Source organism: Grampus griseus (genome assembly GCF_964374135.1).
Source record: "Grampus griseus genome assembly, chromosome: 7".
Taxonomy (NCBI): Eukaryota; Metazoa; Chordata; class Mammalia; order Artiodactyla; family Delphinidae; genus Grampus; species Grampus griseus.
In genome coordinates, this window is record NC_139001.1 from 42334704 (window position 1) to 42355293 (window position 20590).

Below are 20590 nucleotides of genomic sequence, written 5' to 3' on the forward strand. Positions count from 1 at the left end.
CATGTGATCGTGTGCTTTTTCACCATTAATCTTTCTAGTGAAAGTGAACACTCAATTCCTCTCCGTTGTCTCAGCAAAAGGATAAGGAAAAGGCAGGACCTTCAGGCCTTCTCCAAACTGCACCCTCACTTTCATCTGTACCCACTTCAGGATGCAGTGTAGAGTGAAGGGGATATGGTCAAATGATCCTTCAGCTCCTTCCCTTCTGCCTAATTCCTTTTATCAGTAATATGCTTTTATCCCACCACCTTTGGTATGAAGCTCAGAGTTAAGTTTTTCTTAAGGTAAGAATAATTACACAAAGTCTTTTATTTTGTCGTATAGTATTATTTCAGGAGTTAAGTTCTGGGACCAGTAGGACATATAAAAATATTTGATACAGGAGTTCTGTGAACAAACTTACACTGTTAATAATAATTCTTAATGAACTGCATTTTCATTGCAAACTACATGTGTACAGTTATCTATTATTGCATAACCACTGCAAAACTTAATGACATAAAACAAAAATTATTAGGCATACAATTTTGTAGGTTAGAAATTTGGACAGGGCATAGTTCATCTCTGCTCTGCAATGACTGTGGCATCATCTGGGCAGGGAAGGGGAAAGGAAGTACTCAAGTGGCTAAAGATAGCTGAGACAACTGGGGCCAGCCAGGCATTTTTTCCTTCTCATATCCTCTCCATGTAGCTAGCTTGGGCTCCCTCACAGCATGGAAGGCTCAGTATAGTCAGATTTTCTTTTTACATGAAGCTAGTGTCCCAAGAAATCCAGGATTAAATTACAAACCTTCACATGTCCTAGCTTCAGAAGTACCAGAATGTTACTTCTGGCACACTCTAAGGCTATTCCAGATACTATATGAGGAAATGGGAATTAGACTCCACCTCTCAGTGGGAAGAGTAGCAAGTAATTTTAATCTACCATATTGCATTTTCTTGGAACATAACCTCAATATAAAACACAGACTCTATATATCTCCCTTCCTTAATTTAAGGAAGTTAAATTCTGTAAGAATAAGGACAAATGTATTTTATGCAATAATATGCATTCAGAAATGGGTAAAATTCCTTGCAAATGATTGGTGATCAATAAATATTTATTCAATGGATATATGAATTAATGCATTCTTAGCAGCTTGATAAATAAATCTGGGTAGCAAATATCCATGCCACTCACTAAAACCAAAACCACCAAGCAAGAATATGTACACAGAAGCTCTGCTTCTTTTGATAGGAATCTTCCCCAGCCTCTAAAATAAAACCTGTAACCACCAAGATTCCATTATACCTACTGGAGACCTTCCTAGCGTGTAGGGGCCACTCTCTCCTGATGCAAAGGCACTGAGCTGTGAGCATGCCCTGGTATCAGAAACCCCTACTGTGCCAAGACAAGATTACCACTAGAAATCATCTCCTGACACATCTCTCCAGGCAATACTCGGCCCACAAAAAATGCAGATGCAAATGCCATTCGAGGCTCCTGAGTTAACCAGCCTTCTGGTTCCAGTGCCTTTAAACAAATTTCCATATTCTCAGCTTCATTCTCTTAACTTCATTCATACAACCTATTATGGTTAACCAAAAAACTGACCAGTGTCAAGAACTGCGAATGGTCAGACATTTTACCCTACTTGCAGACAAACAAGTTAAACCTGCTACAGTTTTCATGGCAGAAGGTCAGAGACTCCTGGCTTAGAGACAAAGACTTTATTGCTCATGACACAGCAGGAACATAAGCTTCACGTTCACATCAGTTCCCTTTGCCTCCCCTCCAAGTCACATGGGGGTGACACAGAGGTGGGTATAGGTGGATCCTGCACATGTCATGGATTTGCATCACATCTGAGGAAACTCAAGTTTAGGAAACCTCAAGCTTTTATAAGAGGTGGCAAACAAGCTGCCTAACCTTTGCCCCAGAGGAAAACATCATCTTTATCATACTGGACATCAAATAACCCTACCATCTGCTCCCTCTATATATCCTCTACTACTATCTCTATTTTCCAAAGTTGTTCACTATACAAACATTTCTGAAAAGACAGTCCAGAACAAAAGATTGTCAGTGTATCCGCTCAAAAGATATTCAGAAATATGAAAGATCCATGGAGAATTGCCTCTCAACAGCCAGAAGTTAGGGACATAAAGGAGACCTCACATTTATATGGTAGGTGGTGGAAAGATATTTCATTAAGAGTAAAAAGGTGGAAAGATTTCTCTTCTTCCTGGAAGACACCTTCCTTTTGTTTTCTCTATTTCTCTTTCTTTCTCTTAAAAAAAAAACAACTGTGTTATGTTGTTCCTCTTTCAGGTGGTTTATATACTCATATGACCTCCTACTCAAGAAGGAACCCAACATTTGAAAGGCTTTTGAATACCAATATAGGGTTCAAAGGAAAAGATGCATGGAGTGGCCAGCTTAGTCTTCTCTGCTTCCTTAGCCATTGAGGAAAAAAACTTTCTTTTCTGTGGGCTCATCATTCCAGGTCTCCTATCCCTGCCACAGTAGGAAGAACAAGAATATCAGGATTCCCAGGATTATGGGTTTAACTGGAAAAGGTGAACCAAGGCGGCCACTGAGCTGCCTCTGCCTCTGGTTTAGAAATTATACTGAAGAGTTAACCAAGACCTGGGGCTTACAGAATGGGAAACCACATGGAGATTGGGATGGATGCCCTAGCCAGTAATAAAGCATTTTCTTGAAGTGACTTCTGTGCTTATATGACTTAGAGACCTGAGGTAACATTAGGCAGCTGGTGGTCAGTTAGAGAATTCAGACCCCTAGCTATCCCCTGCCATGACTAAAGCCCTCCTGTTACCCCATTTCAGCACCACACCTGTATATCTATACCCAGTATTTGTCTACCTGCCTAGTTCTCCCAGTAAAGCGGGAGCTTTTAAAGGGCTACAGATATATGTCACTCACCTTTGCAGCCCCAATGCCCAGCACTTATTTCCCATTCAACAAACATTACCAACCAAGTGACCCTTGCTACCTTTTATTTCTGTACTAATCCTTCTTAAACACAAACTTTTACATGTTCAAAAACCTCTAGGAGCCTCCTATCTGCCACTGTATCAAGTCTAAACTCCATTACCTAATTTCTAAGGAACATCATAGTATGTAATAAGTAGATATAATTTTTCAAAAATTTCTTGTAAGAGTTGATTGCTGAGTTTCACTAATCTCTTTCAGACAGAAATAGGACTTAAGGTCAGCTAGATGGTGAGTGTAGCTGCTCAGGGTTTCCTCAAATTCTAACTCATCAACAGTGCTTTCTTTTATTATCTTTGCTTTCCTCTTGCATAAATTCTCAATGCCCTTAGAATTTATGTCACACTCTATTACTTAGTTACATGCCATCTTGTACAGGACAGGTTACCATTATACAGCTCCTCACGGATCCCATAAGGGTGTGCAACGAAGCAAATTACAACACAACATGAAACTATTCACTAATGAATTGATCGCTTATAAATATAATTTCCAAAGTTGTATTCCAAATCCATAAAAATGATTACTTCTGACAAAAGGTGAAAGGGAATGGAATGAAAATGGTGATTGATAGGGTCTTCAGCTTTATCTGTAATAGTCTTTTTTTTTTTTTTTGCCGTACGCGGGCCTCTCACTGTTGTGGCCTCTCCCGTTGCGGAGCACAGGCTCCGGATGCGCAGGCTCAGCGGCCATGGCTCACGGGCCCAGCCGCTCCGCGGCATGTGGGATCTTCCCGGACCGGGGCACGAACCCGTGTCCCCTGCATGGGCAGGCGGACTCTCAACCACTGCGCCACCAGGGAAGCCCTGTAATAGTCTTTTGAAAGAAAAATATATTCATGCTGAGGTAGATTTTCTCCAAAGATGGCTACAGCAATCTCTGCCATGCTGCTCACCCTTTATCATGGAACTTTGCTGCTCCTCCCCTAAAGACGTGAAGTCTATTTCTTGTCCCTTTGAAACCGACTGACCTGCTTAGCCCAACAGAATGTGATGAAAGTGACAAGGGGACAGAGTCCCAGAGCCTAACCTTAAGAGATCCTGCAGCTTTTGCTTCCACTTCTTGGGAACCCTGAGGTACCAGGTAAAGAAGTGTGACTCCCCTACTAGAGAGATCAGAGTAAGAGTCCCTGGAGGCTTAAAGATGGAGGACAGAGAAATCCCAGGATTCTAGTCATCCCAGCTAAGGAGCCAGACGTGTGATTGAGACCATCTCAGATTCCTATATGAACATTCCTAGCAGAGATGACCCATTCCACCTAAGCCCTGCCTAGCCAATCCCAGAATCATGAGTAGATAAAATTCATGACTGTTGTTTTCAGTCACTGAATTTCAGACTGGTTTGTTACACAGCAATAGGCAACTGTTAAGTTACTTGTGTTATTCACAATTAATTTTAAAAAATAAATAAGCCACATGCAAACCTTTCTTCCTGTTTAACAACTAGCCTCTATCCTTTTCCCACCTCATCCCGTGTCTTTAATGTCTCTATTCATCTAACTGATTATACAATACCCAACAATGCAATGCAAAATCAGTGCAAATCAATGCAAAATCAGGGCAAAGTGATTATAGTGTGAAATTGCAAATCTTTCAAAATATGTTAAGAAATCATGAAGTTGATGAAGGTAATGTTAGAGAAGCCCTTGAATCGTGGGCAACTCTTCTGGGAAATGAGAATCTGCAGCTGGAATACTTAACATTTGAAGAAGAAAATATCCACACAGATGATGGCACAAGTAAGTGCCTCAAAAGGGAATGATTGGAATGTCAAAATTTAAGAGAGGCTCTTGGAAAACTGATGAAGTCCTCAAATATTTTTGTAATAATGACTTCTATTTGCCCATAGAAGTCAAATGTAAAATGGATATTGTGTCATGATACCATATAATTTTGTTAGAAAATTATGCTTCTCAGAATTAACACTTGATTCATCCTTTGTTCTAATGTTTAACACATCACCGACCAACTAAATTTTGTTAATGTAAGGTAAATCCATTTTAATAATTTTCTTACATTTTTAAAAGATATTTTCTCAACCAAATGTTTTCACTTTTTTTCTCCCTATTTTGAAAAGATTCACTTTAAGTGGGTTTGGGGGGTACCAATTATCTAAGGAAAATTGGGGGCCTCTGTAAAATCTTTGATTCATCTCCCTAACTAGCAGGCATATGCACTGAGGGCAGGGTCTTAGATCACACTTTATTAGTATCCTCTAGATAGCTCATCAAATATAGAACCGAACAGAGAGTGGGGACTCACAAATTCAATAGATGTGACAACGAATGACCTCCTGATTGATTGGCTCACATGTACATTTTGCCGTTGAAGAATGGCACTTTTTCCGTTATCAACCCTGACCCCAAATGAGCTGGTATTTGTTCTTCTTAAAATTGTACGTTGAAGGCCTATTACAAACTTCCTGCTGAAATCACTTTCAAAGGCTGGATACGTTTAAAACCAATTCAAGCATGTAAAGTCGTTTTAGGAAATAAGCCCCAAGTCCCAAGGGCTTAGCTGAGGAGGGCCACATTTTAGAACAGGTGTGCCACTTCACTGAGCAGGAATTTGGAAATGTCAAACATTAGAAGCACTTCAGAAACTCCAGCTCAACCTGCCCAAGAGTCACACTTCTGGGCACGTGTCAATAAATGCCTTGCAGAGATGGGCATCTGAGAAAATCTCTCAGCCCTGATTCAAAATTAGTTAAAACAAATCAGCATGGTAAGTTCTTAAAGAAACCATAATTTTCTTTTTTTTTTTTTTTTGGCTTTTCCTATGTCAATTTTACTTCTCAAAAGAAACTCTATTTTTAAAGTCGTCATTCAAAAAATTTCCATCTATTACGTGATAACTGTAACAGCATCGCATGTCTTAACATCCCTGAATTTCAATCTCTTTCATCTTATCTTGCATCACCAATTGCAAGAGTAAGAACTGGGCTTTTTTCCTTGTCATTATGTTACTTCTATCCCTTTGGAAATTAAAAAGTAACACTACAAACTTGACTGCAAATACCCTTTAAACTTGGCCCCTTCCATTAGGACACCAGGCGTTCTGCAGCCCATCAGTCTGTTCTAGGGCAAAGGCAAACAATACTTTCCGTTAGAATAACTTGTATCCAGGAAAAAAAAAAAAACCAAACAAACAGGCACTCTGTAGCATACGCAGCATAGCAGCCAGAGAAAAGTTTACTAGCTTTAGCCAATTGGAGACTGTGGAGCTGGGCCAAATTAGCGTGTTCTTCTCCGCCTCTAGATGAAGTCATGAGTGAAATATGACATTGAACTTATTTTTAAAAGGGAAGAGGCACAGGAAAGAAAAGCTAAACTGCAGGAAAGTGACCTGTGCCGAGGAGTACGCGGTTAGGAAGTGTGTGCATGCCTCTAAACCCTGAGTGGTTCTCAGTTCTGTATCCTTCGCCTCCCACTGGGTGGAGTAGGTCTTTTAAGAGCAGCTGGAATGTAGTTTCCCTCATCAGTGTAGCCAGTTGTTGCCTGTCTGAACCTCTGCCAGTCCCAGAGAGCGGTGCTCTGAGCTCAAACCAGAGGGCCACGCTCTGCACCCCTGTCCACCGTCTTTCTCGCCGGAGCCAGAAGAACGTTCCCACCTGTCCAGCTATGGGGGAGGACGCTGCGCAAGCCGAAAAGTTCCAGCACCCGGGTCCTGACATGCGGCAGGAGAAGCCGGGCAGCTCCAGCCCGGTGCCCTCCTCCACGCCGAGCCCCAGCCTGAACCCGGGGAGCACGGAGGAGGCCATCCGGGACAACTCACAGGTGAACGCCGTCACAGTACTCACGCTCCTGGACAAGCTGGTGAACATGCTGGACGCCGTGCAGGAGAACCAGCACAAGATGGAGCAGCGGCAGATAAGCCTGGAGGGCTCCGTGAAGGGCATCCAGAATGACCTCACCAAGCTCTCCAAGTACCAGGCCTCCACCAGCAACACGGTGAGCAAGCTGCTGGAGAAGTCCCGCAAGGTCAGCGCCCACACGCGCGCCGTCAGGGAGCGCTTGGAGAGGCAGTGCGCGCAAGTGAAGCGGCTAGAGAGCAACCACGCCCAGCTCCTCAGGCGCAACCATTTCAAGGTGCTCATATTCCAGGTCAGTGCCCCTACTCTCCGCCCACCCAGCTGGGACTCCGCATCCATGATCTCAGTCGCCTGGCTCTCACAGCCATTTGTACATCTGGTCCTGCCTGTCAGGGATCTCTCTCTCTCACACACACACACACACACACACACACACACACACACACACACGAGGAACTGTCCCCGCCGCCTTCAGCAGGTGCACACACGCACACACACACGAGGCACTGTCCCCACCGCCTTCAGCAGGTGCATGTGAAATCTACACACAGGGCTGGGAATTCCCCAGGTCACTGCAGCCTAAACCCAAGGCAGGGGCCTCAGGAGTTAGCAGGTCGGGGTCATTTGTCAGGAGCACCTCCATACAGGTTGGGAAGGTGAGCAGGTGCAGGCACACTAGTCAGATTCACTTGTCTCTTTGCATTGTGAACGTGGGGCTCTGACTGCAGCTGTTAGCTGGACAGGCAAATTAATTCACTGGCTGTTTATTAACTCTTTGTGGAAATGAGGTGATCATGTGAGTTTTCTGTTTTGTTTTTTAATCAAGTCAAATTCGTAACTTTTTAAAGCCTCCCTTTGTCCAAAGGTCACCAGTGTTTTGGGGACTAACCAAATATTGAAGATTGATTCCATTAGAGATGAACTAGCCTTCTACTTTTGAGACTCTTTTGGCTAAAGCAATCTTGTTGAGCTTTTTTTCTAGCAAATGCACTGAAACTATAGAGCATTACTCTACAAACACACTAGATATGCTTCTCCTTGCTCAGAGAGACCACAACTGTAAAGTAAAACAAAAGCAGTGTTATCAGTTACAGTTACAAAGGCTAGCCTAGGATATTTTCTCCTTCAAATGGTTGCCTTGGAATGAAAAGGCCACTTAATTTTTATAATGCATCAATGATGCAATTAATGTAGCAAGAGGCTCTTTGGGGACAGGGAGATTGCGTGGGACTGTTGTTCCGCCACGTGGTGGGCGTTTGTGAATCCAAGGGCAGCCCTGCCTAACGCTGGAAGCCCTTCCGCCCAGTGGAGCCCAGCCAGCACAGAGCCCAGGAAGCAATTGCCATCCCTGCCCCAGGGCTGTCTCATTGTGACCACGTGAATAGGAGAGGATTTCAGAGCCACGGAGGGGAGAGGCTATAACCAAATGTTTGATTGTGAAAGGCACACAAGAAGAGCCTTCATCTCCCCAAAGAGATTTAGAAATTGGAACTTAAACGGAGGGAGCCTTCTTTTTCTAAATGAATCTGCTCTGCCAATTTAGAACTTAAGCCTCCTTCCTCCATAAAAGGAAAGACTCATCTCACTGCTTTTTTGTCCCCCCACATTGCACTTGATGTTGTAAAGCTTCAGGCAGCTGATGTCCTTCTATACATTGCAGTCTGTTGCAGACCGGAAATTTTTTAGCTTTTAATGCAAATGGAATAGCTTTTCATGAACCAGACGAACTGAAAAGAGATATGGTAACTGCGCCTTTCTTAAGCCATATAAGATCCTAACTTTATTAGCCTAAAAGATATTATAAATCTCAACTCTCAAGGCATTTATAAATTAAACACTGATCTCCAAACAAAACCAAATATATACAGACCTGTTTAAATCTGAGTCATCAAAGGAAATTTCCCTCCTTCCAGTATGAATCAGAGAGATTCTCTCTTGTCCTGTCCCTCAGTTAAGGAGGAAAAACAAAAAATTATTTATGTAGTAGAGGAAAGTCACAGTATGTCGGGATCAGGTTTTGTTTTGTTTTGCCAAGGAGGATATTCTGTAGGTGTTGGGGAGAGGGATGGAGAAGATACGTGACTAAAAATTTCAAGAGAACTGTAAATCTGACATTTAAAAAAACAACTGTTGGGAACTTAAAGACACAGGCTGCTGCTGAAGCCCTGCCATGGTCTCCTGTTTTGTCACATTGGATTGACAGGTGTGAAATTACAGCCAGAAACGGTAGGAATTCTCCATATAGTGAGGACAAGGTGAAACAGGGGCTCAAGACCAAGGTAGAAGCTAAAAGAATCCAAAGCAATGTGTTCAGGCTCCATTCAGGGCCTCTTAGCAAGCAGCCCCCAAGGACTTTTTTGAAAGAGCAGTTTAGGAGACAGAGAATTAGAGGGGCAAGGAATTGGACCTTTCTTAAGTCATGTAATGTAAGATCTTTTATTAGCCTAAAGGATATCAGAAATATCCACTCTCAAGATGTTGCAAGATGACTATTCTGAAAAAACAAATACAAATGAAGTCCCTCAGTGGAAAAGTTGCTCTTTCTCTTGATCCTTCTTAAAGTAGGGGTTTCTAGGGTAGTAAATTATTATATCCATTATAATTATTATATTATATCCATTATGCCAATGGATATAATAATAACTTGTGTTAGAGAGTGGTCCAGTATAGGGGTTGAGAAAAGATAAATTTTGTCATACAGACACTGGTTCAAATCCTAGTTTCACCACTTGCCAGTTATGTGATCTGGTGCACATTGTGTAGCTTTTCCAAGCTTTTGTTTCCTCATCTATACACCTTATTAATATTTGAAAGAGTAAAAGTATTTTGAGCTCTTAATAAGCCCTGCATACTCTGCTAAGTATCTTTCTGTAGTTTATCTCAACTGCACCAATTTACAGATGAGGATGCTGAGATTCAGAGATACTTACATCTTGTCTGAAACTATTTAGTAGGCAGTGGTGAAGCTGGGATTTCAACTCATATTTAATTGACTCCAAAGTGTGCGCTCTTAAACATTAATGCTTCTTCCCTCATATCTCTTGCATAGGGTGAGGAATAAATGGAATAACATATTTTAAATGGTTAGCGACTGTCGTGGTGTAAGCTCAAAGAACTGAAGCTCTTCCTGGGTGGATCTGCAATGCATTTGCATGGAGAGGAGGCTATACTTGTGCTTGGTTAGAAATATGGCTTTTTAGTAAAAACTGATCTCACCCTGCCCAGGATCTTCAAACAGCTATGCTTTTGCTTTTTTAGTTGGGATTTATTAAAAGCTAAACACACACACACACACACACACACACACACATACATACACTCCCACTCCCTGCCATACATTGTATGATAACTACCGAGTTGAAATCAATATTACATCACTCCCAGAGCAAAGGAAAGCAAAGCCCTTTAAAAGCACAGGACTCTGCCCAAAGGGCCTACTCTAAATAGACCTTTCTAGTAGCAGCACAGTCTTCACAGTGGGGCACAGGGTAGATGTTTTCTAGACCTGCAGAGTGAGGAGGGCGGATAATGTACCAGGTCTCTAAGTTGTTTGTCACTTTCAGTCCACTTGGACCCCTATGCTAGACTTTCCCTTACTAAATCCACTGGTTTTCTAGTTTAAGACAAAAAGAATTAATGTAAAAATAGGAGATTGAAGAACGAAAATCTGTCACCTGACTGGATCATATTCACTCCTATAGTGTTTAGAAGATTATGTTTCCAGTTTGTAAAGTCCTGTTGTGTTTTCCAAAATCTGCAGGTGCTTTTTGGTTGGTTGGTTGGTTGGTTGGTTGGTTGGTTGGTTGATCTACTAGATGCTAGTAACACTAGATACACATTAGCATTTTTTTTAATTCTGAAATTTGTCCTGTTTAAAATATGTCATTTATTTATCTAATTCTGTGCTAAACTTACAACATTGTTGTAGCTGTTAAGCCTCTCATGTCTTAGCAATTACTTCAAATTATAACCAGTAGAATCTAAAACTGGAGAAAATTCATCTCCTTTTGAGCAATAAAATAAATTGTAAAATCCTTGTTAAACTTAGCAGCTTCCCTTTTAATATTTTTTTTAAATAATGGCTTAAGATCAATGTTTGAATTCAAAATACTGTAACAGGAGCCAGTATAAATGATAATAAGACTCAGAGAGGTTGCTGATCAAAAAGAAAATGCTAAAGACCAATAAGACTAATTCTTTGCCTGTAAGTGCATATGTATCTTTTACTAAAAATAAAATTTGTACAAAAATCAGTGAATTTACAGTTAAGAGGAAGTTTTCTCTGTTGTTTGAAGAGACTAGAATTTCACAGGTAACTGGCACTGAGGGTGTGATGCCCACTTAAGGCCTCTTAAAGTTCTAGTAATGATTACTTGACAAAGCAGTTTCAGAATGATTTCAAATCCAGGGAACAAAATGAGAGTACTCATGGACAGTTTACACTTTCATCCACATGAAATTGTGAAACTGGGTGAAAAGAGTAGAAGTTAGATGTTTGCTGTGGCTACATTCATGGAGAATCAAGCCTATACATGTGTTCAAATATTCATCATTTGGGTTCCTTTGATGAGAACAGAATTTTAGAAAGGTGCTAAAAGTATAACATCTTCAGACTATTTTTAAATTAATTTTTTTAAAGACTGTATTTATCCAAAGCCACTGCTCTGAAAATTGCTAAATTAGTACAGACTTAGAAGAAATGGGCATATAGATAACCACAGTCACCTTTATATGACAGCTCACGATGTTTGTATCACATTGATTAATATTCCCATAATGGGATACTGGTTTTGATGTGCTACTTATCCGGTGCCCTTTAGTTTATGAGATAAACAAAATACTAGTTCTTATTGTTACTATTTACACTTATTGAATGTCAGCACTGCCTCAGGCACTTTAAATGAATAACTGATTATTGTCGGTATTTCTTCAAAAGAATCATTACTTCTCTCACAAATTACAAAACGAGACTCTATCTCAGATGCAGCCCTTCCAGGTGAATGTTGCCCCTTCTGTTGTTTTGTAATCCATATCTGTTTGAATTGAACACATGAAAAGTGTTCGCCAATGCAACTCAGGTCCTATAGTTTTGATTCTTGCATGAAACAAAGCATGTTTGGCATTTGTACACTGTGAGATCACTTTTGCAATCTGTTAGACTAGTTTTCATGGGATTTAGGTTAATATCACAGAATCAAGTATTTTAGAGCTGGAAAGCACCTCAACAATCATCTAGGTTAACCTCATTTTATATCAAAGGAGCAGAGGCCCTGAGAAACAAAGTGACTAGCAAGGTTTCATTTTATTAATAATAGAAATTATACAGTTGAATTATGAAATGAGTGAAAATAAACACTATAATCCAACTATGGCAAAGTTCATATTTACTGGGTTTTCTACAATAGCTTTTAAATAATTCAGTGTGGTTTGTTTTTTGTTTTGTTTTGTGTTTTTTGTGTGTATGCAACAAAGAACACCTAAGCAGTGTGATCTTAAAAAAGAACTGAACCCTCTATAACACTGGAAAATAATGAAACTTTTAAATCCTCGGGAATGTGAAAGACTGCTCAGGGATTATAACTAATGCATTTTATTCTTATGACTTGCTGATTCCACCAACAGCTGCCTTAGGGGTACATTTCTAATCAATGGCTTTATCCACTTGGCAATCTATACCTCAGAAACACAAACTGGAGAAAACCATCAATGTGTAAAAGAGACCCATAAATCAGAATGTCAGGTGAGCACAGTTCCATTTTCATAACTAGTATTTAGAGATTATTGGATAAAACATTCCACGGACACAAATTTATGGTCCTCATATCCCTCTACCATGCCACCACATCCCTGTGGGAATGTAACAGCCTTTGTTATTTTCTTCTAACAACGGGGATGATAAGTTAGTGACAGGAGAGCAAACTGCCTGTTCAAGCTTTTAAATGACTTACTGTAGCTTCCTTTTCTAATGCTAGTCATAGAGTCTCCTCTTTTAAAGTGTGTGTATCTATGTGCAAAGAAGATTTGCTTCCATGAGCATCAACCCAAGAAGTACCCAGCATGTTGGCCAGTTTCTCTGTGTTGATATCTGCACGCAAGACTTGAGACTGTTAGTCACAAGAATCAGTATAAACGGCAAACAAGCGAAAGTGCAAGGAAAAAATGCCACTTTCTCAAGAGTTCTTTCCATTCCTTGTCTCTTTTATGGTGCAAGTATATCATTCATATATGTTAGAAGTGTACTGATTAATTCTCCCTTCCCTTTTTTTTTTTTTTTTTGCGGTACGTGGGCCTCTCACTGTTGTGGCCTCTCCCATTGCGGAGCACAGGCTCCGGACGCGCAGGCTCAGCGGCCATGGCTCACGGGCCCAGCCGCTCCGCAGCATGTGGGATCTTCCCGGACCGGGGCACGAACCCGCATCCCCCGCATCGGCAGGCGGACTCTCAACCACTGCGCCACCAGGGAAGCCCTCCCTTCCTTTTAAAAACCCCTAAGGGTCCTTGTGAAAGGTCAGAACCAGGAGCAGCTGCATCGGTGGGGCTACGTACCTTTTTGAAAATAAATCTGGAGAAAGAGGCATGGACATATATACACTACCAAACGTAAAATAGATAGCTAGTGGGAAGCAGCCGCATAGCACAGGGAGATCAGCTCGGTGCTTTGTGACCACCTGGAGGGGTGGGATAGGGAGGGTGGGAGGGAGGGAGACGCAAAAGGGAAGAGATATGGGAACATATGTATATGTATAGCTGATTCACTTTGTTACAAAGCAGAAACTGACACACCATTGTAAAGCAATTATACTCCAATAAAGATGTTAAAAAAACTTAAAAAAAAACTCTATAGGGCAAATAGTCAGCTGCAGCTGGGGGCCTCTCCTGGGTACAACTCTCCAAGGAAGCAATGCAACTCACAAGGGATTCTTAATGCCATGTTAAGGAGTTACAAACCCCAAGTGGATACATGGGTAACTAGCATAGTTAAGTGGTGATGGAATTGAGGATGTATATTTGATCCTCCCCCTTGAAAGAGCCATCAGTCTTAGAATCTGTAAGAGAAAGCAGATCAAAAACATTACAACAGGAGGCTGAAGGCAGAAGTATCACCTCACCTGTAGGCAGGTGAAATATCAAGTGTTTCCATAAGGTATGTGTAATTGGACTGAAGGAGGACACATGAGCAAGTAAGACTGGACACCTGGGGGACACTGCAGTTACAGAGGAGCCACTGTCTGAAGTTCAAGTTGAATTTCCACCACTATAATCGTTCCTTTATAGTCAAATGCCATGTCTACATTTTACTAAAGAATAGAGATTTTGAAGAGTGTCAGCATTTTTCTGCTTCTAAACAAACATTTTGGAAATGTAATTCCCACATGTACTTGGACATTCACAAATTTCTATGTGAAGGGAAAGGGCTTGCTTACCTTCAGAGTAGAACTATAAGAAGTCACAAAATAAACACTGTCCAGTAGACATAACCCAAAATACTGCTTGATTAATAAAAATGACAGCAGAAGCATAGCAGTTGGCCAAAAAGGCATATCGCACTTGTTTCCAGTTGTATTAAGACACATCCAACTCATTCTGGATTATGTCTGTTCCTGCTGGGTTTATTTTCATAGTTGGCATCAAAGAGTTCTTATATAAATTTCCCCAACATTGTCTGAAAGAGCTCAATTGGGTTTCCCGCCATCTCTCGACTGCCCTCATGTATGCGGTGTGATCTACCAACAGATCACTTCTGATTCACCTGATAATGCACTTTTCCCAAACCTGTCCTCAAAGGACACATAGTGAGAGAGACAAGAGTCTAAGACTCAACAGTAACTGTGCTGTTTTAACAATAAAATTTACACTGCATTAAAAATGCAATATTATTGGTTTAATTCTTTTAGAAGTACAGTTAATATGGACATTTTTTGTTGAGGTTGAAGAAAGGGAAGTTATCAGGGTAATCAGTAATCAAAGGTAAACCTTTGATTAACCTGAGATTATACTACACAAAATGTACCTCTCCTCTAGTAACCAAGGCTTATTTTTAATTTTCCACCTGACTTTCTGCCTTCTTTACTGAGGATTTTTTTTTTTTTTTTTTTTGCGGTACGCAGGCCTCTCACTGTTGTGGCCTCTCCTATTGCAGAGCACAGGCTCCGGACATCCAGGCTCAGCGGCCATGGCTCATGGGCCCAGCCGCTCTGCGGCATGTGGGATCTTCCCGGACCGGGGCACGAACCCGTGTCCCCTGCATCAGCAGGCGGACTCTCAACCACTGCACCACCAGGGAAGCCCTTTACTGAGGACTTTTAATAACGTTTTACTGAGCTCTTGGTTTCTTCCTTTCCTGCAAGCAACTCCTGTCAAACCTTCCCAACCCTCTTGTCAAACCCCAGAAGTAATTTTGCTTCTGGACTAAACATCAGAGCCCTAGCTATTTCTGCAGTCTGCCCCTCTTTTAGTAATGCTCATCCACTGAGAATAAAATCCTTCCTTAAAAATGGAAACTGCTGAGCCCCTTAGGCCTGGTTCTCCTCTTTTCCCAGTGGCAGCAGCAGTCAGCAAATGTCCTTCTAGACACAGAACTAAGTCCATTCTTTTGCAGCGCCCGACACAGGGGCAGTCTCCACTCTAGCCACCCTCAGGGCTGTCTTAGAAAGCCTCCTCAACATGCACTCATTCAACAAATAACTGCTGAGCTGTCGGGAACTACTCTAGTCACGGGGCTTAACAGTGAACAAGAGACACAAGTACCCACCCTCACAGGGAATACACGCCAACGAAAAAGAGGCAAGTCAAGACTTGAAGCGTGGCAGAGTTGCTCTCTGTAAAGGTCCGTGTCATAAGTTATTCGTGGGAATCCCGTGCAAATTTCAAGTTTTTACTTTATCTTTTATACTGTGTTTCTGACATTCTGTGATATTCAAAATGGAAGTAAGCTCTGGGAAACAGAATTTGGGATTTCTTAACTCTACCAAGGATTCTATTTAACCAGACGTGCTGCTTTTTACTCTACCCAAGACTTTGTTTCTAACCAATTTATGGAACTCATACTCTGTTATGAGTATGTGTGTGTAAGCGGGGGACATGGGGCTGTATCTTTTCAGAGAGTATTGTAATTATACTATTTGGTGATTAATAAGGAGAGGGATTTTTAAGTTTCTCTATATTAAAACATTGTTCACTTAGTCTTTGTAGTGAGAAGTTGAAAGTATACAGGTATACACTTAGAACATATTTTTGATCACTACCCCAATTTTATTGACTTTTCAGTCAATCAAAATTGCAAAACAATAGGGGAAGTTCTTACCATTAACATAAACTTTGCATGAAGTTTAGCTCCCAAATAGACTTTTTGTTTGTTTGTTTTGAGCTTTTATTTATTTAATTTATTATTATTTTTTTTAACACACAGACTTTTGTTTTCTTTTTGCGGTACGCAGGCCTCTCACTGTCGTGACCTTTCCTGTTGCGGAGCACAGGCTCCGGCCGCGCAGGCTCAGCGGCCATGGCTCACAGGCCTAGCCGCTCCACGGCATGTGGGATCTTCCCAGACCGGGGCACGAACCCGTATCCCCTGCATCGGCAGGCAGACTCTCAACCACTGCACCACCAGGGAAGCCCTTTTTAACACACAGACTTTTAAATTCACTAAATCCAGTTATTTTTCAAACTGAAAGTTTACTGGGCAGTCCACAGTATAATCAGGTAACATTGAGGCTCTGCTTGAAGCCCGGCTGGCAGTGGGCTCTGGAGCCTGGCCCACCTTGGCATTCTTGCAGAACTCCTAATACCCTTGGGAGTGCAGTTTGAAAGCTGCTAATCTGGGTCAAATCCTCTTGTTCACATTTGGAAGACACTGAGACACAAGGAGATTAAGTTATTTGCTGAAGGCCTCAGAGCCATTGAGCAGTACAGAAAGAACTGAGACTCAGGCCTCCTGTCACACGTTCTTTCCACTGTGCCATTTCTTCCAATGAAAATGGGAAGGCACTTTGCTAGCTGGCTCTCATTTTCCTGTATTTAAAGAAAAATATAAAAATCAAAGGGATTCCTATGCTGTGTCACCCAAGTCTGTCTGAGTTCAAATCTCCCTGCTTCGCTACTCTGGAGAACCATCCCCTTTGCACTCTCTGGAGGCAAGTTTTCAGGCTCTGCTCCCTGAGGCAGAGGGAGAGGCAGATCATTGTACACCCAGAAGCTGGAGAAAGAGTGTGCTGGGAATAAGGGGAGGGGGCACAGATTCCTGAGTTTCCCTCTTCACTCTTTACCCTAGGTGGAGGCTGAAGTACTCCTGCCCAAGGAAGCCCTATTTAACAGAGAGGCTTGATAAGCTACGCCTGGCAGCAAGATTCCCCCTTACTACTCCAGAAATGGCCGTAGTATACCATCTCTCCTTATAATGCCCACAAAGGACATTCTAAACACAAGGCTTCGTGAGTGGGTCCCCAGTAAGGCTAGCCCTTGCTTCTCTTACTCCAAAATTAGGTCATTAGAAAAATTAGTATGCATTTTTAAACAGATACCAAGGTTGACCATGCCTTTACTTTTGACTTCTACTTGGGGAGGGAACCTGATAGAGGTTTTACCTGGTGCCTGACACTTAAGGAAAAGATGGGGCAGGGGAGAGAACTGGGAAGTCTTCATCTTTTATCTTCTAACTTGACCTCCAGGCCCTTTTGCAGTGGGATTTTGGCAGGAATAGAGCCTGAGGTTACGAGAGAGAGGCCCTCTGGGTTCACAGTAACTTACTTTAGCTCCTTTATCTAGGCAGCTTCCTTGTCTTGTCTGACCCACAACCCACTTCCCTCCCTGCCTGTCACTGATAGAGCCCTTGCCAGATGCCCTCATAATATTCCCAACAGGCAGCCGTTGGCCTTATCCAGCCTAAGCAGAATGACTTGATCAGTTTAGAATTAACTTTTCATATTCTAGAAAACTAAAGCCACAGACCTTTGGTTTCTGTCATGCCAAAAACACATACCCAGAAATTACAGCAGTTCAGGACTATTTGTGAAATGTGTTATTAACATGAAATTTACATTGTCCATCTTTTCAGGAAGAAAATGAGATCCCTGCCAGTGTGTTTGTGAAAGAGCCAGCTTCCAGCCTAGCGGAGGGGAAGGAAGAGGAGCATGCTGACGAGAACAAGTCCCTGGAGGAAACTCTGCACACAGTGGACCTCTCGTCCGATGATGAATTGCCCCATGACGAGGAGGCCCTGGAAGACAGTGCAGAGGAAAAGATGGAAGAAAGCCGGGCAGAGAAAATAAAAAGATCCAGTCTCCGGAAAGTGGATAGCCTCAAGAAAGCATTTTCTCGCCAGAACATCGAGAAAAAGATGAACAAGCTGGGGACAAAGATCGTATCTGCAGAGAGGAGAGAGAAGATTAAGAAATCTCTCACTTCCAATCACCAGAAAACATCCTCAGGGAAAAGCTCCCCCTTCAAGGTCTCTCCCCTCACTTTCGGTCGAAAGAAAGTCCGAGAGGGAGAAAGCCCTGCAGAAAATGAGACCAAGTCAGAAGACATGCCTAGCAGTGAGGTGCCGAATGACCACGAGGAGAGCTCATTTGCGGAGCGTCTTTCGGAAGCATCCCTCACCAGTGTACTGGTGGAAGGGAAGAGCACGGAGGGGGATGCTGGGAGGGCGGCCTCAAGAGGGAGTGACTCGGCCATGGACAGCAACATCGACTTGACTATTGTGGAAGATGAAGAAGAAGAGTCGGTGGCCTTGGAACAGGCACAGCAGGTGTGCTATGATGGAGGCTACGTGCTAACCTCCCACGAGGCAGAGCGCTCAGATAAGGAGCCGGTGCAGCCAGCTGTGCTCCAGGTGGACCAGACCGCCTAAAGGCACAGCGCTCTGTGCCCAGCCTGTGCTTTCAGTTAAGTGGGTAACCAGAGCCTAGAAACAAACTCCTGTACATCTCCAGCACTCCCCACTCACACCGTGTTACTGTCCAGGTAGTCATCATTTACTACACAGTAGGCGCACACACGTGCCCAAGATTTACTATGAAGGCAACCTGTCAGGGTCTACACTTCTAATTTACTCTTAGGTTCCATTTCTGTAGTTCTCCAAGACTGCCCAGAAGAAGAAATGCAGCAGTCAAAAATCACTGATCAATTTGGCTAAGCCAGAAACATCAGAGGCTACGTAAGATACTAATCATGAAATCTGATTCATTTTTTGTCATTCCATAAGCTTGCTGAATAAGCGTACCACTAATATATTGAATTTCCATAGAATTCTGTGAATCTTTATTCTTTAAGTGTGTGATATATAATATACATATGTATTTAAGCTAAAGAGATAACTACTTTATATTTCAAGAAGAAAATACTTTTCTTAAAAGGTAGAAGAGAAAGTTGGCTATTGACTTAGTAGAAAACATTGTTTATTGAAAATGAAGGAGAAATTGAAAGACTATAATGTTCAGCTAATGAAGTAAGATATGTAGAAAAGTTGGGACTATTAGAAAAAGAAAACTAAGGAGAAGTTGGAAAATAAAAGAAACAGGAAACAAAGAATGGCAAAGAGAATGAAGACAAAGAGAAAAAAGCATGTGTTCAAAAGTAAAATATTTACGATATTAGTTCAAGTATTTACTCATATAACAAAGCTGAAGAAATTCATTTATCCTAGAATCATATGCTATATCTTCACAATATTTTTATTTTCTAATATTTTCAAATAATCTCAAAAAACATTTTACTGTGTTAAAGCTGCATTTTTTTCCTTAATGAAAGACATTACAAATATTTCCCTAAGGAAGTTCAAAAAGATGTCTCTTTAACATTGGAATGAACATAAATCTTCAAAATTAATTAATACATACTGCCTTTTGTAGGAAGTTGGATCGTACTATTCTTTAATGTTTTCCAAATTTGAAATAATCCTTACACTTCAAAGGATGTAATGTATGTTTGTAACATGTTAGAATCAACAGGTTTGGGAAGGGAAAGAGTCAAGTTTTCCTTTTTTGTACATAACGGTAATTTCATTCTAGGTCATATTTTATTTATATATTAATTTCACAGAATATTAATATGTTTCTTAAAGCATGCTAGTGTTTATGTGTATGTGTACATTTACTCAGACAGGGTAATTTTTACTACTGCCTAACATTATACTAAAATATTGCTTTATTTTTAATTACAGAATGGTAATGTTTTGAGAAAACTATTACAGTTTAAAGACAGTTGTACCAGAGAGCAAATTCCCTACCTTTACTGTGTACCACTCATTAGAACTAACCTTACAAATACAGCTAATCTAAAACAGTATTAACAAACTATGCTTTGCCTTACAAAAGGGATAGGATTAACAAATGTATTGATGGCATAACTGATACAGCTGTGTCCTTACTTTGCAATAATGTACCCCAAATATTAGATTGTTGAACTAACAATGGCTGTGTTAAAGAAGAATAAATAAACCAAAAACTAAAAAGTACATAATAATGTCAGTTTCTCGGCAGAAAACTTTAAAAACAACAGAAAGAACTGATTATTAAACTCTCCTCCAAATGTAGCCATAATGTTGATTTTTTATTCTTGATTTCCCCTATTAACTCTGCTTTCTTTTTTCCCCAATCTCATTTAGAAATCCAAGTCTCATTCTTCAAGTTTAACTTTCTTGACATCACCTTACCAGCTCTGGAGAGCATCTGAATTTACTGTAGCAGCTTGACGAATCTGATAGTTCCATCTACATTTTTATTATTTTGTACCAGACATTAAAATACCTTAAATAGCCCTGCAAACATGAATGTATTGAACCGTACG

The 20590-nt window shown here is 41.2% G+C and overlaps 1 protein-coding gene across 2 annotated transcripts; it reads left to right on the forward strand.

Moving 5' to 3' along the window:
• The first annotated feature begins 6312 nt into the window (after positions 1-6312).
• On the forward strand, positions 6313-20324 carry CAVIN2 (caveolae associated protein 2). 2 transcript variants are annotated; one of them, XM_082658186.1, is made up of 2 exons: positions 6313-7097; positions 17859-20324. In XM_082658186.1, exons 1-2 carry the CDS (start codon positions 6375-6377, stop codon positions 18651-18653), a joined length of 1518 nt encoding a protein of 505 aa, XP_082514312.1. In that variant the 5' UTR covers positions 6313-6374; the 3' UTR covers positions 18654-20324. The 2 variants fall into 2 exon arrangements, with proteins under 2 accessions (XP_082514312.1, XP_082514313.1); XM_082658187.1 differs by having other exon boundaries at positions 6313-7082.
• The last annotated feature ends 266 nt before the right edge of the window (positions 20325-20590 follow it).